The sequence below is a fragment of the Dermochelys coriacea genome, chromosome 9 (genome assembly GCF_009764565.3).
Source record: "Dermochelys coriacea isolate rDerCor1 chromosome 9, rDerCor1.pri.v4, whole genome shotgun sequence".
Classification (NCBI taxonomy): domain Eukaryota; kingdom Metazoa; phylum Chordata; order Testudines; family Dermochelyidae; genus Dermochelys; species Dermochelys coriacea.
In genome coordinates, this window is record NC_050076.1 from 32807628 (window position 1) to 32834316 (window position 26689).

Sequence of the window (26689 nt, forward strand, 5' to 3'; positions counted from 1 at the left end):
TTGTTTTCTCAGTGTACTGAAAACAATGTAATCATTTCAACTTTAAGTTTTAAATCCGTGATTCATTTGTTAAGTCAGAATAACTTATATCTTTATATTTTACTAGAATTAACATAGTCTTTTGGTTAATGTCAGCCTTTAGAACAACAGAATGGGGTTGTTCCAGACAGAGATGCAGAGTATCGACTGTTTGACCGTGTTGTCAATGTGAGGGAGAACTTTTCTGTTCCAGTTGGTCTTCGAGGTACCATTATAGGACTTAAAGGAGGTAATATTTTCCTCATAATAATGATCATATGTTAGCTATAAGGTTGGCATGAAAACAAACTGTTGTAAACTTTTATTCTTTTAATTTAATTGTGAACAGTATTAATAAAGAGTCAGACTGGAGATGAGGCACAATTAAAAAATAGAAATTTCGTTTGTAATGTACCATGCGGTTGTCCCACTTACTGTGCCATCTGTGGGTTCTCAGGCTCAGTGTAACAGCAAGTGCAGAAGTCTATTCCACTCTATTGCTGCAAAATTTGGAGAGATGAGGGTGAGGATTGGAAGGTGGCCATTGGATTCAGGGTTTAAAGTCTCTGACCCCACCCCTAAGAAGAGACTTCATGGTTGTGGGGACCCTAAAGCTTGTTGCAATGGGAGGTAAGGAAGAAGCTACTCTAGGATTATATTCAGATACGATAGTATTTGGATTCAGGATCTGAATATTGTTGTCTTCCCCCATTAGAGCAGGATCAGTTGTTTGGTAACTTTCATGTGACCAAACGGTCAGTAATAGGGCTGTCAAGCGATTTAAAAAAGTAATTGCAATTAATCATGTAATTAATCGCACTGTATAATAGAATACCATTTATTTAAATATTTTTGGGTATTTTCAAATATTTATTTCAATTACAACACGGAATACAAAGTGTGCAGTGCTCACTTTGTATTTATTTTTGATTACAAGTATTTGTACTGTATAAAAACAAAAGAAATAGTATTTTTCAATTCACATAATACAAGTACTGTAGTACAATCTCTTTATCATGAAAGTTGAACTTACAAATGTAGAATTATTTACAAAAAAAACTTTATTCAAAAATAAAACAATGTAAAATTTTAGAGCCTAGGAGTCCACTCAGTGCTACTTATTGTTCAGCCAATTGCTCAGAGAAACAAGTTTGTTTACATTTGTAGAAGATAATGCAGCCTGTTTCTTGTTTACAGTGTCACCTGAAAGTGAGAACAGGCATTCTCGTTGCACAGTTGTAGCCAGTGTCGCAAGATATTGATGTGCCAGATGTGCTAAAGATTCATCTGTCTCTTCATGCTTCAACCACCATTCCAGGGGACGTGCATCCATGCTGATGACGGGTTCTGTTCAATAACAGTCCGAAGCAGTGTGGACCAACACATGTTTGTTTTCATTATCTGAGTCAGATGCCACCAGCAGAAGGTTGATTTTCTTTTTTGGTGGTTTGAGTTCTGAAGTTTCCTCATCAGAGTGTTTCTCTTTTAAGACTTCTGAACGCATGCTCCACACCTCGTCCCTCTCACATTTTGGAAGGCGCTTCAGATTCTTAAATCTTGGGTCGAGTGCTGGAGCTATCTTTAGAAATTTCACATTAGTACCTTCTTTGCGTTTTGTGAAATCTGCAGTGGAAGTGTTCTTAAAATGAACAACATGTGCTGGGTCATCATCTGAGACTGCTATAACATGAAATATATGGCAGAATGTGGATAAAACAGAACAGGGGACATACAGTTCTCCCCAAGGAGTTCAGTCACAAATTTAATTAACGCATTATTTTTTTAATGAGTGTCATCAGCATGGAAGCATGTCCCCTGGAATAGTGGCCGAAGCATGAATGGGCCTACCAAAGTTTAGCATATCTGGCACGTAAATACCTTGCAATGCCGGCTACAAAAGTGCCATGCAAATGCCTGTTTTCACTTTCTGGTGACATTGTAAATAGGAATTGGGCAGCATTATCTCCCGAAAATGTACCCAAACTTGTTTGTCATAGCGACTTGTTGAACAAGAAGTAGGACTGAGTGGACTTGTAGGCTCTGAAGTTTGACATTGTTTTGTTTTTGAATGCAGGTTTTTGTATGAAGTGAATTGAAAAATACAATTTTTTAAATAATTTTTATACTGCAAATATTTGTAATAAAAAACAATATACACTATGATTTCAATTACAACACAGAATACTATATGAAAATACTATATACAAAATACTATATGAAAATGTAGAAAAACATCCAAAATATTTAATAAATTTCAGTTGGTATTCTGTTGTTTAACAGTGTGATTAAAACTGCGATTAATCAAGATTCATTTTTTTTAATCATGATTTTTTTTTTTGAGTTAACTCACGATTCACTACAATTAATCTACAGCCCTAGTCAGTAACATTGTTTGGTTTCGATGTCATATGCTGTCATTTGAGCATGATATTGGAATGCTCTCAAGAAAATGAGACACGTATGCATTTCGTTTTTGTTTTTTCTTGGGGTACAGGGGGGTGGGAGGGAGTGGCTTAGGAGGGTGGTTTCTCCACTTTTCAGGCGTATGAGAAAGTTGTCTCCAGTTACATTTGATTCTCTACCCAATGAAGCTGAAGGGATTATTTAGGAACTAAGATTATTTTGTTGACTCTTCTCACATCTAATAAAGTCTTGTGGAGGAATGAAGATAAAATGATGGAACATATACAATCTATTTGGAAACAAAAAATTTTGCCTCAGATAGAGTGGAGAATTTAGAGAGTGCTGTTTGTGAATAATATAGCTCCATTTGAATGCATAGTGCTATAAACTCCTAATGGCATGGACTGTTCTTCATGTGTGTTTTGTAATCTCAAATAAGTACACAACTCTTCTGGTTTCTTAAGTATCCAGTCTAACTATCTGAATGGGTGGAAGGGATTAGAGAAAGGTGTAACAGGTTTGTCCAGCCTTTCCCCCTAGATGTGTATTGGCCTTGGTTGTAACAAGTGAGGAAGAAAACTGACAGAATTTGCTTATACTCCAAAGTTTCTGACCAAGTGATAGAAAACTTCAATTAAAAAAGAATTTGAATTTCTAGAGAGGAGACTTTCTAGCAGTGTGAGAGAGTTCAGTTAAAAATTCTCCAGTTAAGCAGCACATCCAGCTTAAAGCTCCTAGTAACATATCTCGGAGCTTGTCTACACAAGTTATTCCAGAATAAGGTAAAATGTGAATTTGAAGCAGAATAGCTATTCTAAAATAGCTCCATATCTAAACACTCTTAATTCTGGAATAAGTGTGTTCGCACAGAGTTAATTCTGGCATAACTCCATGTGTAGATAAACCCTAAACTCATTTATCAGTCACTTCATGTGTTAAGTAGCTCTACCCTTGAATGTGGAACTATTTAGTCTTTGGCCTTCCTTAAAAAAGGACAGGCAGTAAAGCCTATGAGAAGGAACACATACCAGAAAGTAGGGGAAGGCATATAGGAGGAGAGACATAACTGGAGAGACAGACAGTAAAACAGAGGGACACAATAGTGGTGGTCCGAATGTATTTATCATACTTAAGGTTCCACTAAATATTTACTCCTGAGGGCATTCTGCACCAAAAAATAAAAAAATCTGCAAATTATATTTGTCAAATAAATATGGAAGCTCCAGCACGGCATTGAGGAACAGAGGCCACTGACTGCACAGAGGTGAGAGATCACTGTGCAGGTCCCTCTGGGACATGGACTCGACTGTGAAGCTGCACCCAACCCTGACACAGTACAAGGACTGGGCCTGCCCCAGAATAATACCCCAGGGCCCTGCTCCTCTGCGCCAGGTGCACCAGGTGCTGGCAGGTGGGCTCAGCAAGGCAGGATCCAAGTGTGGAGGGGCTTAGTGTGGGGGGTCCTGCTGTGGGTTGAGAGGATACTGTGTGGGGCAATCTGGGTGTGGGCAGCGCAGTTGGGGATCTGGGTGTGGGGGGATCTGGATGCACAGGGGCTTGTTGTGTGGGTTCTGAGTGCAACAAGAATGAAACTCTGAAGGGGGGTCCAGGTGAAGGTGGTTGGGCTCAGCAAGGGGAGGGGAGTCTGGGTGTGGAGGGGATAGGACTCGGCAGGGGGTTCTGAGTGTGGGGATCTCAGTGGGGAGGTCCAGATGCTGAGGGAATTGGGCTGAGTGGGGTGGGGCTCCAGGTGCAGCTGTTTGGGGCTTGGTAGGGTGGGGATCCGGGTGTGGGTGGCTTGTTGGGATGGTCCAGGGACAGGGGAAGTGGGGCTCATTGGGAAGGTCTGGGTATGAGGGGGTCTGTATGCACAGGGTTGGGCGGATGTTGGAGCAGCTCCCTGTACAGTGATCCTTCCCTGTGCAGCTAAGGAGCAATGGATACAAGAAGCAATGGGGTGAAGTTTGCAGAGCTTCATACAGCCAGAGGATAAATCTGGGGGTGGGTCTGACATGGCCCCGGGTGCCATGCAGGGGAAGAGGAAGTCCCGTCCTCCCCAGCCCAGCTGGGACTAGCAGCTGAGCCCAGTGCAGGGTAGGTGGGTCTTCCCCAGTCCTACCCCTTGCCCCGCAGTGATTTACCTCTCTGCCGGTTGCCCTGGGCACCTGAAACATACTGCTGGGAAGGATCGCATGACTGGTCTTGTGGCTTCCCTTTGCTTGTCCATCAGAAAGTCATATTTCTGTGGGGAATAAAAGAAATCTGTGGGGGACATAAATTCTACACATGTGCAGTGGTGCAGAATTCCCCCAGAAGTAAATATTACTCACAAATAAAGTAGAGCATACGTTCTCAATCTGTGGTTTCGATCTAGGCTTCTCTTCAGTGACATACTGTGTCACTTGCAACCGTTCTTCCTCAGATACCAGAATCCCTATGAACCAGTGGTTTTTAACCTTTTTTTCATTTGCAGACCCTTAAAAAATTTTGCATGGAGGTGCAGGCTGTTAGGACATTGGTTCTCAAACTAGGGGCGCCGCTTGTTCAGGGAAAGCCCCTGGCGGGCTGGGCCGGTTTGTTTACCTGCCGCGTCCGCAGGTTCAGCCAATCGCAGCTCCCACTGGGCACGGTTCGCCGCTCCAGGCCAATGGGGTCTGCGGGAAGGGCAGCCAGCACATCCCTCAGCCAATGCTGCTTCCCGCAGCCCCCATTGGCTTGGAGCGGCGAACCGCGGCCAGTGGGAGCCACGATCAGCTGAACCTGGGACGCGGCAAGTAAACAAACAGGCCCGGCCCACCAGGGGCCTTCCCTGGACAAGCGGCGCCCCTAGTTTGAGAACCACTGCCTTAGGAAATATAAGACAGTCTATTTACCGCCAGGTTGAAAACAACCGCTATATATCTTGGCACCTCTTTTGAAGGATCTGGATGAAAGGACTCACCTACTCAGGCAGTCACTACACAAAAAAGTTTGAGAAACAGTGGAGTAGATATTTCTCTAGTCTGGCATTTTAATAGTCACTTTCAATAAAGTTGTGTCTAATGGGATTTCAGATAAGCCAGACCTTAAAATATGCCCTTTTTCATCTGCAATGACTTTAGATTAATATAAATTATAAAACAGTATATTTATCCATTACTATACAAGTGATATCCTCTGCTGAGAGCCAGTTGAGCTGTAGCTCACGAAAGCTTATGCTCTAATAAATTTGTTAGTCTCTAAGGTGCCACAAGTACTCCTTTTCTTTTTGCGAATACAGACTAACACGGCTGCTACTCTGAAAAAAGTTTCAAAACTGTTGGTCTCTGGTTGCCTGGATGTATGGATCCACCCACTGTGTCTCTTTCCAGATAGTTTTAGATTCATATAGCTTCTGTGCCATTGACAACCATGCCATTATTGTACAGAGAACAAACTACATATTCTGTGTTTAAAAAAATGAGCAACAAAAATAAAATCAAGTATATAGTAACCCAACATATAGGGTTAGCTATTAAAAGGAAAGAATGTGTTCTCTTTTTATCATTAAATACCCAAAGGAAAGTACAGTTGTGTGTTGGGAAAATAACCGACTATTAGGGACTGCTATCAAAATTATGACTCTAGATTACTGCTACTTATAGTTGTGTATAGTAGATTTACAGTTTATGCATATCCTAGAGGATAAGCACACATAACCTTTTTTGAGGAGTTTCCAAATAACTGAATGAAGTTTTGTATATGGGGCATAGGGTATTTAAGTGTCTCTCTAATAATAATTTAGTTTTATGTCGTCTTCATTACCACAATGTGCAATTAATGGTAGACAGGCATGTAGGCTAGTTTCTTACAGTACATGTCATTATTTTCTACAGCAAGCAGAGAAATGGATGTACTCTTTGAAGTGTTGTTCGATGAAGAATTCCCTGGAGGCCTAACAATAAGGTCTGTGTTTGCTCATACTGATTTTGTACCCTTGTGAGACTGAATTGAATTTAAATTACTAGCTTTTTGCTGATGTGTGAGAGTGTTTTTTAAATACCTCATGAGAAATTTGACCAACTCCATTTAGAGGCAGTTTTGCTTCTGTAATGTATGTTTTCTGTGTTTTTGTAATTCATTCTTTGACTAGAGACAGTTTCATGAAAACAGATTCTGTGTCTCTGAAGAAGTGCTTATTTCTCCTGATACTGACATCCCCAAGTGAAGTTCTTATCTTTTCCAAAACAACCACCCTCATGCCACATGTAAAGGACTAGAGAACTAGGCTATGCAGATGTGCTTGCAAATAGTGTTTTATAAAATGTACTATTTGTTTCATAGATTCATAGATACTAAGGTCAGAAGGGACCATTATGATCATCTAGTCCAACCTCCTGCACAACGAAGGCCACAGAATCTCACCCACCCACTCCTGCAATAAACCTCTCACCTTTGTTTGAGCTATTGAAGTCCTCAAACCATGGTTTAAAGACTTCAAGGAGCAGAGAATCCTCCAGCAAGTGACCCGTGCCCCATGCTACAGAGGAAGGCGAAAAAACTCCAGGGCCTCTTCCAATCTGCCCTGGAGGAAAATTCCTTCCCGACCCCAAATATGGAGATCAGCTGAACCCTGAGCATATGGGCAAGATTCACCAGCCAGATACCCAGCAAAGAATTCTCTGTAGTAACTCAGATCCCACCCCATCTAACATCCCATCACAGGACATTGGGCCTATTTACCATGAATATTTAAAGATCAATTAATTACCAAAATCATGTTATCCCATCATACCGTCTCCTCCATAAACTTATAGAGTTTAATCTTGAAGCCAGATAGGTCTTATCTGCATATCTCTAATCACATTGGAAATAGATTAGATTTTGGTTTTATAATAGTGCCTTTCATGCTCAGGTTATAGTATCTGAAAACTACAAAACAGGAAGTGACTTTGATGCTGGTAGTGGGGCAAGTGTAGATGAAAACAGCAGTCATTATAACCAGTACTCTATATATTCTGTAGCAACAGAATTCACCTATTTCACCCTGCCACAAAATTTTTCTGTAATCAAAGTTTTCAGATTTAAACAGAATGGACCAAGACAGAGGCTCCTCTTCACATGCTCAGGCAAGAGAGCGCTCCGCCAAGAAGGTGACTGAAAAGCAGGCTTCATCTTCCCCCCCTCAGGAATCCACTAAGAAACTGCATTCTCCAACTCGACAGACCCCATCGGTACCCAACCATACCAGGCCTTCCACCTCCGAGGTAGTGGGACTATGCGGTACTGTGGTTACCGTACCAGCAAAAGACCCTAAGTGAGCTAATTCGTACAAGGGCAGCAAAGGGAAAGCAAAACCCTCTGCCTTGGTACCATTGGAGCCGATGAGGCATTCGGTGCTAAGCAGTTGACAGCACTGCTATGGTGCTGTCCATGGCACACACTGTGCGTTCCTCAGCACTGCACCACAACTGCACCTCACACATCAGTATCACCACCAAAGCCTTCACAGGTACCAATGCTCTTGGTACCACAGCAATTCCTTTGAAACAAGGATCTCCTGGTCTCTGCACCAGAAACCAATTAGGATGAAGGGGAAATCTATGCTGCCCATATTCTTCTCCTCCTCATACATCTGCCAGACCATGTCCATCACAACAAAGAGATTATCATCCTGGATCTCAAACTCTGAGCTAGTACGGACATCCATGGATGTCACGACCTATGACTTTCCCACCACAGTGGTCTTACTGGGAACCATGGGCAGCATACCGAACACAACACCACAAACCTCCCAGTCGACCAGGGAGAGGTAAAGATATTCCCCTTCACCCTCTGTACCAGAACCCTTCGAACCTCCAGAAGAGATGGCTGAGGAACTGGAGGAGGCTTCAGACCAGTAAGCTGCAGCAGCAGCCAACTTTCCTCATTCTCTTCCCCAGATGAAACCATCATGCCTCTACCTCCCACCATGGGGGATGATTTTAAACAATTTCAGGATTTCTTTAAGAGTGGCAGTGTAGCGGGGTGGTCACTCCACTCCAGCTCTGAAGGGGTTAAAAGCAGCCCTGGAGAGGGCTGCAGCAGGGAAAGGGATTAAGAACAGCTGTGGGAAGCTGACTGTGTAGCCGACCACAGCTGCAGCCAGCTCAATCAGGACCCAGCTGGCCCTTATAAGAGGCCTGTGGGCCAGAAGCAGAGGAGTCTCACTCTAGCCTGTGAGTGGGAAGGGCTAGCTGCCTAAGAAAAGGTACCTGAAGTGGAGCAGGGCCGGGGAAGGGCAAAGGGAGTTGGGGAGCTCCAGCCTGGTAAACCCCCAGGCTGCAGGCCTTCTTTAAGGCCAAAAGGTACTGGGGCTGCAGAGGGGCAGCCTGAGGATAGGCAAAGGCAGCAGGCCCTAACCCCTTGCCAGTGATGAGTGGCCATTACACTGCAGTCTGCCCCAGTGAGCGGGGGTTAGATGATGACTGGCAGTAGCCACTGAGGCAAAATATGCTCCCCTAGGAGGGGGACCCATAGTGTGGGGATACTGCTGGGGCAGAACCCCAGGGTAAAGGGCACCGGGGTCCAGAAGGGACATGGGGCCAGCGATAGGTGAGACACCGGCCTGCAGAGGGCGCTCGTAAGCTGGACAGAGCTAATTCCCAGACGACCAGCAGGAGGTGCCGCACTGGTGAGTTGTCGCTTCACTACATGCAGATTCCTTGGATATGCCACTAGAGGAGGTGCCTGACTCCTAGCATAAGCTTCTGGGTGTACTACACACATCAACTTCCTCCAGAATCGCCATTTTTGTGGATACAGACAAACACGGCTGCTACTCTGAAACATGCCAATCAATGACTCCCTCATGGACCCAGCCAAAACCATCTGGCAGACCCTGCCACCCATCTTCAAAAGGGCAGATAAAAAGTATTATGTCCTATCTAAGGGAGTGGAATTCCTTTTTTCACACCACACACCAAACTCCCTGATGGTGGAAGCAGTGAATGAACAGGGCAGAAAACACCATTCCAGAACCATCCCGTACTACAGGGACTGGAAGAGACTAGACCTTTTTGGTCGTAAGGCCTACTGATCAGCAACCTTACAATTTAGGATCACCAACTATGAGGCATTAATGGCCAAGTACAATTATACAAACTACTCAAAACTATTGGATTTTATTGAGTTTCTGCCTGAAGAAAAGAAGAACAATTCAGGGCGACCATCTGGAAGGGCCAACTTATCATTCAAACAGCCTTGCAAGTCTAATTGGACTCAGCAGACACAGCAGCATGTTCCATCACCCCAGCTGTAGTTATGCAATGTGCATCCTGGCTCCACCTTTCTGGGTTTCCCAAAGAGGTACAATCCATGGTCAAGGATCTCCCATTTGAAGGCCCCAAGTTATTTGCATCCAAAACCAATGAATCCCTTCACACTTTGAAGGACTCCAGAGTGACGCTGAAATCCTTGGGCACATAAGAATAAGAAAAAACAGGACAAGTACTGCTCAGCACAAAGATTCCGGTCTGTGCCTTACGCACAACCTCAGAGACCATATGACCCTCAAAGATGGAAGCAGAGATCTGAAAGATGACGACAGTCCCTGTCCCAGTCTTTGACGTCCCAGAAACGTCTTTCAAGACAACCATTTTGGTTGAGGGCCCAAGATACCCACAATATCAGGTGCTGGAAACACCCCCTACCTCCCATTCATTCAGAGACTGTCTGATCCCATCCCATCCAGTTTGACAGACCATCACGTCAGACAGATGGGTATTAGAGATCATCGAGACTGGCTAGTCCATCCCATTTACCTCTGTTTCCCATCCCTCCCGCACACACAGACACCCTCAATCCCTGTTCATCTTCAAGTACCCCTCTCATGAACATCTACTGTGACAGGACGTAAACTATCTCATATGCCTTGGTGCAGTAGAATTAACAACACAAACAGTACAAACACAACGCAGAGGGAGGAAATTTTACTCACATTACTGTTTAATCCAGAAAAAATGTGGAGAATAGAGGCCCATTCTCAACTTAAGGAAACTCAACAAATTAGTGAAGACCCAACACTTCAGGATGGTCGCATTAGCAACAATAATTCCAGCACTGGAAAGAGGAGACTGGTTCTCTGCCCTTGACCTCCACGACCCATATTTTCATATAACAATACATCTGTCACCCAGGAGGTTCCTCAGGTTTGTTCTAGGAGCAGGCCACTTTCAGTACAAAGTTCTGCCCTTCGTACTGTCCACTACCCCACGGGTATTTTTGAAAGTTCTCATGGTGGTGGTGGTGGCTCGCTTACGCAGACAAGGGGTCATAATATTCCCCTGTTTGGATGATTGTTTACTCAAAGCATTGACTCAACAAGAGACACTAGAAGCTACTCAAAACACAGTAGTTCTTTTCACATGTCTAGTCCTACAAATAAATGCACAGAAATCAACATTCGCACCAGTGCAGAAACTGGAGTTCATTGGGGCCTACCTCAGCTGCCTGGCGGCTACAGCCTCACTGCCCCAACAATGATTCACAGGGCAGAGGGAACTGGGAGCCCTTATGGCACAGTCACCCATACACAACATTCTTCAAAAATAAAGTTACCTTAAGACCGCATCCCAAGTTCTTACCTAAGGTTGCCTCTTCATTCCATCTTAATCAACCCATTCACCTCCCATCATTCTTCACAAAACCTGATGGGAATAAAAGAAGCAGCACTTCACACCCTGGATGTCGGAAGGGTGCTAGCCTTTTACATCGAGAGAACAAAGACTTTCAGAAAGTCACCAAAATTATTCTGTTCTATTGTAGAACGATCAAAAGGAGATGCCATATCTAAACAGGGGCTGTCTAAATGGATCTCCATATGCATTGACTTTTGTTATCACTAACAACAGCTACAACCCCCTCCAGAGACTCTCACACGGTCCATCAGAGCTCTGTCTGCTTTGATAGCCTTCCTTAACAAAGTCCCCACTATGGACATCTGCAAAGCAGCAACCTGGGTGTATTCCCATACATTCACACAAATTTATGCCATAGAGCAGCACTCATCCTCAGATGCTTTATGTGGATTACGATTTTATCATCTGCCACGACTGCAACTCTGAAGCCCCTTTCTTCCACCGAGGGGACCTGCTCTACAGTCATCTAAAGTGGAGCATCCACAGGGACACTCCAAGAAGAAGAAGTTACTCACCATGTGCAGTAATTGAGGTTCTTTGAGATGGTTGTTCCTGTGGGTGCTCCTCTACCCTCCCTCCTCCCCTCGATTTCAGATTTTTCATGCTGGATACTCTGAGATAGAGAATAAACTGACGGGGAGGAGGGGGGGGTTGGTCGCACAGTGCTATGTAACCGATTGAGGTGGCGCAAGACAGGGACACCGCATGTGCAACCCAACCAGGCACTGCTACTATAAATCTGCGATTACAAGCGCAGGGATGTGGAATTACCTAAAATAGAGCATCCACATGGACAACCATCTCAAAGAGCCTCAGTTATGGCACAGGGTAAGTAACCTTCTCCTGCAGTTATGGTCCTATAACAGGCTCTTGCTTTGCTCATTTTTAGACCCTGCTGCTGCTGCCTTAGTGTCCCCTTTTCTGCAGCTAAACCAATCAATGCTTTTTGTTTTGTAGAAACATTAATATAAAATAAATGTGCAGTGGGGCACACTCCCAGTTCAGAGCACCCCCTTGCATCCATGCTTAATGTCGCCAGTATCCTGAGCTGAAGCATCTCCTGCAGGCTATTTGCCTCTCACTTGGTCTTCTGTGGCTCAGCCTTTCTGCCAGGTCACATTCAGTTACCCCAAAAGGGGGTTGAATATTAAGATCCAAATGAAAATCCAAATAATTTTTCTGCTCCCTTAGGCTACTGAAATTTTCTGCTTCCACTTACAAAGCCTAATCTCAGGGCTTCTTCCCACAGGAGACTACTGTGCTCCCTGTGGGTTTCTTCCAGCTGTTGTAGGCCCTAACTCAGCTCCCTCCTCACCCTCAGAAGCCTACCCCCTGTGGGTTTCTCTCCACAGAAGAGTCCTACCACCTCTGCAGTCTCTCCCCAGATCTTGTCCCCTTTCCATGCCCTTCCTGAGCTCCTAATTCCCTCTAAAATATTTTTCTCCTTCTGCAAGTAGCTCCAGACAGGCCTTTCCTTATGGCTAGTAGGGACAACTTCTTCCCCAGTCCTTCCTGACCCTGGATCCCCTCTGGTTCCCTGCAGCTCTCTTCTCTTTACCCTTGTATCAAGCATTAGGTCCCAGCTCTGCCAGCTCACTCCAGACTCTGACCCGCTATGGAGAGATCTCCTCTAGATGGTTTCCTATTTTGAGGGAGCAGTCAACCTCTTACAGATGTCCTTGCTCCTGGGCTACCCTGTGATACCAGGTCACCCAACCCAACCACCAGCCCAAACCATCCCCTGGGAGGTGGGGCTGATCCCAATTTCCCTTTAAGGGCCAGCTCATTCTGTTATGGATCCCAAATTTATATTTAGGTACTTAAATCAGAAGTCAGATTTTTAAAAGCACTGAGTATCCAACAACTTACATTTTAGGACACTTTTTTTTGGAAATTGTGTGATTTAGAAGTTACTAGAAACCAGGACTTTGATGTTTTGGTTTTAGCTCTGCTGCTGGCTTGAAGTGTGACCTTAGGCAAATCGCTTAATATCTTTGTGTCTCAATTTATTGTTCTGTAAAATGGTTATAACAATGGTGACCTCAAAAGCATGCTGTGATGATTAATATTTATAAAGTGCTTTGAACTCATTGCTTGAAAGGGGCTACGTAAGCTCAAAGAGTAGTATTATGTATTATATTTAACTTGGCTAGTCACCAAAGGCAGGGAGGAGGGAACATTATATGGTTAACATCATAACCAAAGAACATTACTGCAGTTTTAATACTAGGTATGGTCCCAGGTCTTGTTATCAGTCTTGAATCTGTGGCCTTCTGGCCCAGAGGCAAAAGTACTATTAACTGAGACATATAAGCAGTGGACAATCAACAACATAATCACTTAAAACAATTGTTTAACTTGTTTTTCTCTTTTTTGTTTAGGTGCTCACCTGCTAGAGGTTATCGTCTGCCAACAAGTGCCTTAATTAACCTATCTCATGGTAGTCGGTCCGAAACAGGAAATCAGAAACTGACAGCCATAGTGAAACCACAACCAGCTGTGAATCATTACAACTCATGCTCATCTGATTCATCATCTGTATGCTCACAAAAAGTGCATCTAGGAGGTCTCAACCATTCTCCTCGTTCCCTTTTTGTTCCTACTCGAGTAAGATCTTTCTCTTTAGTTTATATACAATCCTTTTCCCAAAGAAAAGGAGTTAGTACTGTGGTTGGATCTTCACTGATACTGACAGAATTTTGTATTTTTCCTGGTTATGGTTAGACAGAGTTTAGTGACTTCAGTAGTATAGGGAGGCTATTACACTAATTCACTAAGGCACTAATTCAGATCTGTCCAAAATTCAAATGGCCCAAAACCTTGGTCCCTCTGACAGCAGTTTGATGGCCTTTGTAAAAGAAGTTTGTAGCTTCAGTCCAGTGTTTAAAGTAGCCTTTCTATTGGCAACCTTGGCAGAAAGACAACCATCTTCTTTTTTTTCCAACCCCCATCAATAGTGATTGTTCTTCTGGATCAGGATTGTATCCCTGCTGAGAATAAATAGAAGACTTAATTTTCCTGTTATCTATTTTGTACCTTGGTGAGAATTCAGTTCATTTTGGAAATACAATACACAAGAAAAATGGCATGAATAAGACTGAGTTGTCATAGGCTTAATTTAATTATTTTATCTTAATGAGCAGTTTCTTTAAAGAACAGTGAGACTTTGAGGGATGATTTCTTGTTTAAGAATTCTCTCATAATGTAAATCTGTGGAAGAAAAATCATTCTACAAAATAACTTAGAAACAATGAAACACCTCTGATCTACTTTTTTTAAATCAATGATTTAGCAACTAAATGGAAGACAGCATTACAATCTCAGGGCTGAAAATCAGGGCAATTCCATTTCACTACAGAAAGGATCTTTTTTGGGAGGCAATCAGAAACAAAAAGTAAGTGTTATGATTTGTTTTCTTATTGGGTATTAAACAATCCATATTCAGGTTATGTGCAGAGGGATTTAAACCTTTTGAAAACATTGGAGCAAATATCACTCACAGTCAAACGGAAAATTAAACTGGCTGTTGTTTAGCAAAGTATACTTGCCAAAAGGTAGTTATACACTATCCAGATCATCACAGTACAAAAAAATAATGGATTCAAATGAATATACAGTAAGAGTTAAGCTGTTGCTCTGAGTATGGTTGCATTTCCAGCTTGCTTGTTAGAGGCTAGTATTTGTAATGGCTCACTATTTACAATAGTGTCCTTTTGCCTTGGCTGTACAGATTTTTAGCACTGCCAGACTACCCTTGTCAAACATAATGTTTTGTAATCCAGATTCTGACTGAGGCAGCCTTTAATGAGTCTGTAAGGAAGTGAGTGTATTAACCCATTTCAGTATGGATTGATTTAAAACAAGGCAATTTAAATCATTATTTAAATAACCAAGTGGAAAGCCTTGAATTAAATCAATTTTAATCAACTCTTCCATTTGTACTTCATTTATTTTCTAAAGAAAGGTGCATTGTCATTGGTTGATATAACCATTAAAATGTTTTGATTTTAAAACTAAATAAAGCATTTTCGCTAGATTTGGTACATATTTGTGCTACACTACCTGTATTCATTTATTTAAGCAATTATATAGCTTAATATTTTCAGATTCTTATTGTACATTTTAAGTAAGAAAATGGTGAAAGATATTTTGCTTATTTACTAGATAATTAACTTTTTGCTAATATTTGTGTCAAGCTGGATTAGAATGGTAACTGGAATTTAATTAAACATGCAAAACAGCATATAAAATGTATTTTTATTAAACAAACCCTTGACTTTTTTGGATCCATAAACTTCTCTTTTCGAAACATGTTTCACTTTTCCAACTAAATGATTTATTAAACAGAGGGAGTAACTGTAGTCAGTGAATTAAACTGACTATTTCAGGTCAGCCTGGGAAAATTTTCAAGTAAATCGAAGTGAAAGTGGCTGGAGCTTAGTTCCTACTCACCTAAGTCTCTTGAAAATGAGACAATCTCCTAAGTAACTTAGGCTGATCTATTGTGCCATATGTTTGAAGCTTGACCTCAAAAGTTAGATTTTTTCCCCTGATTCTTTGTTTATATAGAAAAGGAGCCTTTAACTCAAAGTTTTTGATAGAGGCTCATTGATTCAGCATATTTATTTTTTATTTAAATGACTTAAGAGATTATAATTTTAAGACTTAACATATTTTATATTTAAATCAGATTTCATTTAAACAGGTTTATTTTTAAAAAGATAAATGTAGTATAATTTAAATGACAAAATGAAAAAAACCTGATTTAAATTAAAAAAAACAACCCTTTTTAAAAAAATGTTTTCCAAAAAAATCATTATTTTTTTTAAATTTTTTTTACACACCTTCCCATTCAGGCCATAAGATCCTCTTAATAATTGTTGTTTACATATTTGAGCCCCATTCCTACACAAATGCATGCATAACTTTACTCAAGTGAGCAGATCTGTTGGATGAGGGTTTGCAAGGTCAAGGCCTTAGCAATGAAACAGATACTGGCTTGGGAACATGCATGCCTTTGGAAGGAAACTTGAAATGCATTTTGTTACTCTTTCATTTTAGAAAAATTTAGAGGTTACTGATGAAGGGAAAACATCAAAACAAACTAATTCCATTAACATTTTAGGGAAACACTTAGGGAAAGTCATAGTATAAATATGGCCTAGTTTTCAGAAGTTACAAACACATACAAATTCTTTTGAAGTCTTGGCACAATTGCTCAGAACCTTTGAAAGTCAAGCCTTAAAAATTTATTTGTATCTCTATTGGTGCAAAAGTTGTATTTATAGGTTTTTTAAAAAAATATTTTGCCAGGCTCAGAATAAACAAGATGACGAATTTTGCAGCATTTGGCAATCACTGCAAGGGTCTGGGAAATCACAACACGTTCAACAAAATATGAATGAGAAGGTTAGTATATAACTGACATTGTGAATAACATTTTCACTGAAGTTCCTTCTGTTTAGAGAGAAAATATTGGGTTGTGGGTATATGTTATGTATGGACAACGTAAAATATAGAGGTATTTCTTCATTTTCACTGAATTCATCACAAGATTAAACATTTTTTGGCTAATATCAAAGATCAGACTAGCTAATTTTGTGTAGTTTAAAAATTTATTGAAAATTGTAGAAAGAGGTGATGACCTGTTGTAAAGATTGTAAATGATTGTGTGTATTTGTCTTCTGGTTAATATTAAATGTGTGAATATTTCAATTCTTAGGGTGCAATCCTACCTCAAGAAACAAAGCCAGGAACTGGCAACCAGTTGTACAAACCAGGCTTCAATGAGAGTACCCTTAAAGGCCAGCAAAGAAAACAGGAGCCATTTAAAAAGTGTAAGTACTATAATTAGAAATCTAGTTTTGAAAAAGCTGGCCTGTGTTTCTGATTGTTTATAGAAATATCTGCAGAGTTTCTTTGCCATCAACATTTTATAAACAAATGGTTTTATGAACACAGTACTGTATATATTCTAGTCAAATCCTGATCCCACTGAGCCCAAATGGGCCAGGATAGGCTGTTTTTAAGCATATCTGACCTCTCTACAAATTGACCCTGCAGTCTTTAATCAAGCAATTGGCCCACATTATCAAACTTAGAGGATGTTTTTGCATGTACAACCTTTGGAAGAAAAGTAAATATATTTACTAGACACAAGTAAAGCTACATAAGCATTATCACATAATTAATGTTTGCTTCTTTTATCCTGTCAAGAAAAGTGCATAAGAACAATAAAGTCAGAATTAACAAATGTTTGAGACATAAACTCAAATTTAATTCTGATTTAATCTAATTGGGGACATATAATGGTTTCTGGAGTCAATTTGATTATTTTCATATCTTTTAAAAGCAGTAAAAAAGAATAAATATTTCTTTGCGCAGCTGATACTGTGAACTAATTTATTTGTAGTTAAAGAAGATTCTAAAGTTCCAAGATATGAAAGTCAGACACACAAAATATCAAATAAACAGGTATATTTCCTCTTATATTGAGAACATGTATTCCAATAATTATTTAATTGTTTTTATTACTATTTTCTAGTTTGTCATTTTACAACTTGTCTCCACTGAGTAGCTCAGTGAATTCTTCTGCCAGCTATCAGAAGGTTCTTGTATTTGTGGCCGTTTTTATCCTTTAGGAATGTTATATAACATTGTACCATTGTTCTTGGAGCCTTTGCAGGCAGAAAATGAGAGGTGATGCTTCTGTCAGACATGATACGTATTATGACGTCATTCCAAGACTGATGCTAGCAAGCATGTCAGAAGTTTTTTTAATCTCTTCCATTGTTTTCATTGTTTTGCAGTTTTTCTGGCTTCAGATGTTTAAAGCTGATACTATAATTGCAAAACATAGATGTTATCATGGACACTGAATGCATCTGATGAAGTGAGCTGTAGCTCACAAAAGCTTATGCTCAAATAAATTTGTTAGTCTCTAAGGTGCCACAAGTCCTCCTTTTCTTATTCCATTAGGGTGTAGTCATTCAGATACAAGAATGATAGCTTGTGAAATACTATTTGCAGATTATTTTCAGCTGATCTACATTTTAACTGTGAGGTGTTAGTGTGTAATAATCAACATGGCAATTTCTTCAGAATTTTGCAGGAGCAAATAAATATAATGTTAAGCTTTTGAAGAGGAATGAAAGTCCAAGTGTGCCTGTAATTCAGAAGGCTTCTGTTGATGGGTCCTGTATAGCTGGGAAGGTAAGAAGAGTTGGCTTGTTAAATGTGAGTAAGCTTCTGACTAGTTTGGCCCTTAATGCTTACATACTTTCAACCTGGAAGTCACTCTGTGCCCATAGTCCCCATTGACTTGAATGGAGTTCCACATATAGAGAGCTGTATTAGGATCAGACAATGACAAAACTAAATAGCCTGAAGTAGACTTAATCTTTCTTTAAACCAGTTATTTCTGGTCATAGTATTTATTATTTTAAGTACAAAGTTTTACATTCATTTTTTAGTATCTTCTTACCTCTATTCCTTAGAAGGACTCTGAACTTGAAAACCTTCTAGCATCCTTGAAAATCTCCAAAGAAAATGAAGTGCAATCAACTTACCCCAAGGAAGAAAGAGTCACCAATGAGGAACATCTGTCTCCACAGTCTTTTGCTATGGTTTGTGTATTGTGGGAGCTATTGGGTGACGATTTAGCATTTGCTTTCTTAGCTTCTTATATTTCTGTTTACAAACAAATCTACATATTACTTTATTAAACATAATTATATTTAACTTTTCTTAAAGCAAATAACATATATAGTTAATAGTAAAATATTACTTTTCAGGAAAATAAAAAGTTGCAATTTTTGTTACCATTGTGCAGGATTTTTAATTCACTTTGAATAGTGCAATCTAAATTTAATTGGATTATTGAATATTTTCTTCTTTTCTAAAGAAGGGAACACAGATGCTCAAAGAAATTTTGAAGATTGATGGCTCTGACATAGAAACCAAGAACGAAGTGAAGCCACTGATTAATGAAGTTCCTGTTACCTCTGATGGGCAGGATTCCCCTGGGGCTGCCATGCAGCATAGACAAACAAAAAAAATGGGTATGTACAGATACCAGCTAATCCTCAGCAAAATAGTTAAAGAGCCTTATGTTAATTTCTCTCTACAATCAATAAAAATATTGCTATTTATACTTGTTTTCAGGATCAAACTGTAGAATTTTCCATATTTTCTATCCCCTTTTTACTATTCAGCACTGGAAATCCGTATACTACCTAAGTAATATCTTGAATGCGTAGCATTAAAGTCAGACATTCTGAAAATACCAGGAACGTATTCAAATATACTCTTTCTTCGTGTTGGTGTTTTAGAGTTGTCTTTTTATTTTATATTTTTGCCTGATACTATTTTTTTCTTGTTTTCTTTTTTATAGCTGCTTACATGAACAAACCTCATAGTGTAGGAGGCCCTCATAATGCTCAGGTTTTGGAAACTGGAGGTCACCCTCTCCTTGGCCCACAGTCTGCATTGTCTACCCCAGTATCTGAACTCTCTCGTATTTGTTCCCTCCTTGGAATGTCACAACCAGATTTCTCCTTCCTCAGAACACCACAGGTAAGGTTTGTTTTATAGGTAGAACTACGGGCTGGTGGAGTAAGCTGCATGCATGTAAATCATTCCCTTTGCTATGAATTTGCACTAATAACTAAAATCCCAGTGTAGATGAGACTTTGTGCCTCTTGTTTGGTTTTATTCGTTTCCAAAAATAAAATTCTAAACTTAAAACTATTGTATTAATTTATGTTAATCTGTCTCAAATTTTAACTCTTCTGTTTGCTTGCATATAATGATGACAAAAAAATGTCATGAAAAAATTCTTTTATGTTGTTTTCATAGACCATGACAGTTTGTCAAGTAAAATTATCCAATGGATTATTAGTACATGGACCTCAGTGTCACTCTGAAAATGAAGCCAAGGAGAGAGCTGCATTTTTTGCATTACAACGATTGGTGAGAACTGTACACTGTAGAACACCTTGTATCTTTGTTTTGTTTCATTGCATTGAGCCTGTTATAATCAATTATTCTCTCTTAACTAGAGCTCTTTAGGAGTGAACTTTTCTTTGCCGCCACCTCCGTCGGTGTTTCCAAATTATCAGTCCAGGGGAGCTCCTGTACCACCTGGATCCATTCCTCCAGTCTTCACCCAACCCACTGGTAAGTATTTGACTAATACACTTTTTTCAAATAATTGAAAACTTGACTGTAATTCTAATAGGATTTTGTGAAGATGAGTGACTTCCAGAGAACACCATTTTAGGTCCGGCTGTATGTAGATGTACCTCTGAGCCTCCTTGAAAATGGAAATTCGTGAACCTCCTCTCATGGACACATGAATTAAGAACAAAGAATTCTACACCTTCCATTTGTTCAGTTGGTCTTCTCGGGACATGTGTCAATGTGCTATCTATTGGTTTTTCTCCTGAATACAATGGGAAGCGGTCTAGAACTGTTGATCCTGGTCAGTAGGAGGGAAGACGCATCTACTTTTAGGACCTGCCAGAAAGCTCTGCTTTTGTGACTTCCCCCCATATTGTCTCAACTAGTATTTTTCTAGTATTTTCTCCTATAGCTAACAATCATCTGTGAATTGGCAAATCAAGGCACCCTTTGTCATATTTTTTGGAACCAGCTCTCTTGAGTCTTTTCAGTACTTCCCTGAGAGACTATGTAGGAAGGTTGCCACGCTCTGCCAAGCAGTGTCGTGATGTAACAACCCAAGAAAGCCTGCTGAAAATTTCCATGGTACCATTAATACTCTATTTTTGTAGAATGCAAGAAGGGTTGTGACGGTGATCAGCAATTAGGCACTTAGCAGTAGTGTAGGATTCGAGGTCCCCAAGCAGGCACTGCTTCTCCACTTCTCCTCAGTCTTTGCATTGTAGACTGGTTCCAGAGAGAGTGCATCTGCCCTCCTCAGTTGTAAAACTGGGCCTTTATGGTGAAGGAAGCAAAGTGAAAAAATATCCTGGAGATACTCTGGGTTTGGAGAACTCCCCACTCTCCTAAAAGGAAATAATAGAAACTAAATGTTGTTTGTTGTTTTTTATAGCCAATATGTTGCCTCCATCATCTCACATGTTTGGTCCAGTGCCATGGAGAGCTCCAGTGCAGATTCATGGCAAATCTTACTATCCCGGTTCATATCATGGTAACATGCCTCTTGCAGGAACTATACCAGTTGGTACTCATAACCAGTTTATTCCTCTACAGGTAAGTAAGACAGGAATTGTCTTGAGATCATATTTTTGTAAAAGATGTTAAAAGTATTTATATACAAGCTGAAAGCCCATGCTGCCACACAGATGTAACTTGTAAAGTCAAGTGTATACATAAGTTGAAAATGGCCGAGAACTTAAAAACTGGTCTGTATCAGACCCTGAATGCCAGTAATGTTTCAATGTGGTGATATTCTGAACAAAGAGAGCTCTCAATCATGCTTGTAGCTGTTTCCATCTCTTTCCACTGATTCCACAGATATTCTAGGCGTTAGGGTGACAATCCTGTAATGTTATTTTTAGAGATATGATGGCTGCAAAGACACTCCTGTGGATACATTGTTTAGTTTTAGAAAATTATTAAAGTGCTCTGTGCATTTTTATAGTGGTAATTTTTTTTCAGTTTTGTGAGATGACATTCTTTTAAATAATATTTATTTGATTTAAAGGTAACTAAAAAAAGGGCTGCTAGCAAGAAAAATTCCGAGTTCAAAGAATTCCAGAGTTCCCTTCAAGCTGTACCACTAAAGAATGAACAGCTAATGTATTCTGACACCAACAAGCTCATTCAACAAGATACTTCAAGTACTTTAAAATCTCCTCAAGCTGTTCAGTCTACTGTTTGTTTTCAAGACAACGTAGCTACTCCAGGCGTTCCTCATAACAAATCAACACCAAACATTTCTAGCAAACGAAAGCCAAGAAAACTGGCTGTCAATTTTGGTGCACCAAAATCTTCAGAATAAATACTGTAGCTAGATTGATTTTATCTTTCCTCTTCCCCCAGTGTTCTTCATATATATAATTTATGATTTTTAAGGATAGATATATATATCCTTAAAAAAATCAGTGCTATTTAGAAAAATCAACCATTTTAAGTATGATTTTATTTTTCCCCTTACCCCAGTGTTTATATATTATATCTATCTCTCCTTTAAAAAATCATAAAGCATTATTTTAAAAAAATAAGTATAATAAAGAGTGAAAGACTTTCAATTGGTAGGCTTTTTCAGGCTGTTGATAAATACATATAAAAATTATGTTAAAATTTGATTAAAGATCTTGACTTAAACTGATAAAAGCCAGAAAATCCTGAATTAAGGTCACCACACAATCCATTGGTGCCTAGGTCTCTGAACAGTGGCTTACATACTATAGCGGGTGAGCAGCAATAATATTAGAGTGGGAATCCTAATTCAGAATTGCCTTGCTTTTGGGGTGGGATATGGGGCAGTAATAAGTCAGGCACTGAACATTGCTTAACACGATCTTTTGTATTTTAACTCCTTTTTTATGGTAATGTAATAAAATAGAGAAGGCTTTTATTTACTTGTAAATTTCATATGACAGAGAACAAAAATAAATTAATGGAAGACAACTGGCTTATAGAATACAGCAAATGCAAATTGACTTGCAAATGAAGTTCTCAGTTCAAATTATATTAATAAAGTTGCTAGTTAGAATTCATTTTAAAATCTGACTCCGCTTTACCAAAGTAGATCTCCACTACACATCCACATGCACTTCTTCATGGACTCCAAAAGCCACAAAAATCCTGAATTTTTCTAAATTATAAAATGAATAGAGCACAAAGGTATTTGTGTATATGTAGCATGATAATCAAACTCATGCTCACCCTTTGAGCCAATTTCTCCCACCTGCAGTTTTCACCATACAGTGAACTTTGTAATCTAGCAGGTTCTCTTTTCTAAATTATTATTTTTTTGTTTGTTAGCTGGCTTTTAATAGATATTTTACTTTCATGGTAATATATGGTGGCAGAGGACACACTAAATTGTCATCCTTGAGTTACTGTTCTAAGTTTATTCCCTAATAACATCCAGACAAAAAATTCTCAATTTACCTTTTTAGAGGGAATTATCACTTTAACTAGTTATCGTAATTCTTTATGTATCTTGTCTATCTAAAGGAAAGAAAAAACTGAAAGGGCCCTGTACTACCTTATGATCCACGCATCCATGCAATTCTTATTCTTCATAAATGAAAAGTCTATGGATCCAAAGCAAAACTTGGTCTGATGTCCCGTCTCATTTGGCGTACTCTGCAGATATTGCCTGAGTCTGCACCATCATTTTTACCTTATTCTTGTCTGTCCTGGTAAAAATACTTTACCTCCAAACCGTAGAAGGATTAGTGATATATCAGACTTTAATCAGTGATTCAATACATTGTCTCTAAGCAGACTTCATGCAGGACATGCAAGTTTGCAGAATTTTCTTCGGTTTCTTGTCTTGCTATTTTGCTAAGGTAACATAGCTTCACTTTCCTATAGTAGTGTCCAATTTCATCTCAGAGTTTCTCTTCCTAAGGTTTTTGATTCATTTTCCCAAAACTGTTTTTGTCTCCTCTCTGCTGTCATGCCTTCCAGGGGTCTTTGTTAGCTATTGCTACTTCTGTCCTTCCCATACACAGTGTATTATCTCAGAAACTTTATTTGGTCTTTTTTGGCCAGATACTTGTCTTCTAGGCCTCTGATATGCCAGTCCTTTTAAGTAGTCTGTACATAACCATAAAACTCTTCTGGTTAATCTGGATTGACTGTCCTGGATTATCTGTATGTGGATCCAGTATATTTAAACTCTGATTCCAGAAATCATGTAATTTCAGGATTATTTTTATGTCATGCCTTGTTAGTCATTCAAAATCCCTGCACATTTCCAAGCTAGAATAAAAAGCTGCAGGTCTTTACACTGATTAACTTTTGTACAACTTTTTTAAAGAAGATAGTAAGTCTCTCAATAACATGTAGCTCCTACTTAGTCTCAAAGGTTCATCTATATTCTGTTGTGTTGTGTGCTTTTCTTTAAATCTGAAGCTTTCCAATACGAGTTCATTCTTCACAATGTGAATTTTAAGATCTTTAATTATTAAATTGATTGAAACAATTTCTTGTTTAAATTAACTTAAATTTATAGGGTTAAAAATCCTGTTTCTCAGAGGCAACATCTATCGAAATATTTTAACTCTTGTATTTTTTGAGCTTTGCCTTTTAATGGGTCTTAAGGTACATTCCACTAAGAAAAAGTTGACCTTCATAATGTATCTGTACCTCATCAACAACATTAGGGATAATATTGGCATGATACTGATATAAATATTTTAAAAATGTTGCTTCTCCTAACTAGATTTCCATACCCTGAGTTCCCAGTCTCTTGTACTATTATTTGATCTCCAGTGCGTGATCTTTTGAGACGCTCCCATTATGGAGAAAACTGGATTACGTTCTGCTAGCACACCTTCAAACCTTCCAGAGAGATTCTCATCTCCATAAAACCTTGTTTTTCAGTGTTATCCCCAAGATTACATGGCTAGTAGATGCTGGGTGCGGGTACTAGAGTCTCTGCTGAAATACTGAATTACATAGTTTATAATGTCCTCTTGTATCTAGATAGCCAGATATGCAAATATGTAAAGAATGATTTGTGAAGGAGACTATGCCAATACAAGTATAAATAAACCATTTTTCCCCTCATGAAATGGTTACTTTCAAACCAGGAGATGAATTTTTTCCCAGTGCCACTGAAACTGCCATACTAAATTTCTATATGTAAGTTAAATATTTGATTCTGTATCTGCTGTGTATTGTATTAGTCCCTATTTCCTAGTTACCCTTACTGTCCATTTTATCTGTATTTATGGGTTCTGTAATGTCCACTACCTGGTGCCCAATTGACTTATTTTAGCTTTCACATGTTCTGTTACATGTGATGTGTACATTGACCTATGCCATATCATCTATTATTTCAGCTCTTTTGTTTTTATATTCTATGTCAACTCTGTAATTAGGTTTAATTCATACAGGTATAACTTTAAACATTCATTTTTCTCATAGATATAAAGTATTTTGTAAGTATTGGAATTTTTCATTAGATCTTATACAGAGCAGTATTTTATTAAAAATCCAGAAGGGAAGACTTTTATGTGTGCATTTTTGTAGTTTGATTTTTTTAAAATAACTTTTCATTGTTTATCTGCCAAGTGAAATGTTTTCAATTTGCATATGAATGGATATGGAATGTATTTTTTTGTCCTGTTTAGGGTTAAGTTGTGCATCTGCAGATTTCTAGTATGTAGTTGCATAAAGGACTGTGCAAACTTATTTTAAAATATGAACATAAGATACACTGAAGGATAAAAATTATTCATAAGAGTTAAATGCTATACAGAATTTTAATTCAACAGAATAATTTTATAAACCTGTTCGTTGTCTGCGTCTGCTTGGATTAAATATTGAAACTAGAAACATGATTTATCTTGCGTGTTTTATATTCAAGTGCCTGTTATTTGGGAACAACCTTGCCTTGCCCTTAATCCAAAGTTTCAGAGTTGGGTTAAACTTGTTAAAAACCCAATTGTTGTGATTCCAAAAAGCAGCAAGCTTCCATTTTACTGGAGTGGTTTCTTAATGTCCCATCACCAGTCATTCAGGAGATCAAAAGCATGAAGTTTCAATGATTGCCAGTCAGTTACAAATGAAACACCTCAGCTGGCTATTGAGGATCTGCTAAAGTTGCTTGAGCTTCTGCTGCTAGTTAAGAGCAGCAGTCAGAAGATAACACTTGATTCTGTAATGGGAAAGCATAATGCTTGGATCCCCACATGAGTGGCTGTAACCTGTAAAGCCTAGAGGTGACTGAAGGGCCATGAGGATCCCAACAGTCAAGAATGATAAGTTAAAAAATTTTTTCCAGGGAGTACAGTATATGATCTCTTGACATGAAGGCATCTGGAAAAGTAATATCAGTGACATGACATTCTGGTAAGAAGCCATTTCCCATACTCAGACCAGAGAGTTCTGCAGATGTTTTCCAGTCAGAGCAATCTAATAATATTCCCCTCTGTCAGGCAAATAATATTCTGTCAGGCAAACCCTTGAACAAAGTAGAATGACAGAACGTGCACTGAAGATACAAATTGAGATGCATGTAAACTCCTTAAAGAAAGAAAATATAGTTTTGTTCTTTGAATAAATAAGTTGCTACATAAAATGATCAGTGTCACAAATCTCAACAGTTTAAAACGTATTTTAAACTTTAAAAGCTTAAAAGGCCAATTGCATTATTTTCTTCCATTCTTATTTGGAGAGGGAAGGGGGAGAATCCTCTCCTTTGAGTGCTTGCCAATATGTATTTCAATCATAGTACATGTGCCCCAGGCGTCAAGTTTGAATTCTTTTAGCCAGCAGTGTCCATTGGAGCTGCGCCTCTGTCCTGATGTCCCAAGCCAAGGGCATAAGGGTGTGGAGTGGGCCCAACTATCCCAAAGTTCCTTTTTGCTGCTTATGAATGCAAGTAGATCAGGAGGTGGCAGCACGCTGCTTCTCATGAATCTGCAACCCTAGGCAGCTGCTGAAAAATCTGCCCTCCCTTAGGC

The 26689-nt window shown here is 39.4% G+C and overlaps 1 protein-coding gene across 5 annotated transcripts in view; it reads left to right on the forward strand.

Annotated features, from left to right (window-relative positions):
• The window catches only part of XRN1 (5'-3' exoribonuclease 1), an 80654-nt gene extending 55090 nt beyond the window's left edge, over window positions 1-25564 (forward strand). The window contains exons 29-43 of one of the 5 annotated variants that reach the window (XM_038417417.2): window positions 136-268; window positions 6276-6345; window positions 13439-13664; window positions 14350-14451; window positions 16371-16466; window positions 16780-16894; window positions 17470-17531; window positions 18159-18269; window positions 18554-18682; window positions 18961-19117; window positions 19450-19631; window positions 19914-20027; window positions 20117-20234; window positions 21130-21290; window positions 21745-25564. In XM_038417417.2, coding sequence (XP_038273345.1) covers window positions 136-268; window positions 6276-6345; window positions 13439-13664; window positions 14350-14451; window positions 16371-16466; window positions 16780-16894; window positions 17470-17531; window positions 18159-18269; window positions 18554-18682; window positions 18961-19117; window positions 19450-19631; window positions 19914-20027; window positions 20117-20234; window positions 21130-21290; window positions 21745-22041 — 2073 coding nt within the window. In that variant the 3' untranslated portion in view covers window positions 22042-25564. Of the gene's footprint in view, window positions 1-135; window positions 269-475; window positions 649-6275; window positions 6346-13438; window positions 13665-14349; window positions 14452-16370; window positions 16467-16779; window positions 16895-17469; window positions 17532-18158; window positions 18270-18553; window positions 18683-18960; window positions 19118-19449; window positions 19632-19913; window positions 20028-20116; window positions 20235-21129; window positions 21291-21744 lie in introns of those variants that run through there. The other 4 variants (XM_043492879.1, XM_043492880.1, XR_006274436.1 and 1 more) reach the window with 4 other exon arrangements.
• The last annotated feature ends 1125 nt before the right edge of the window (window positions 25565-26689 follow it).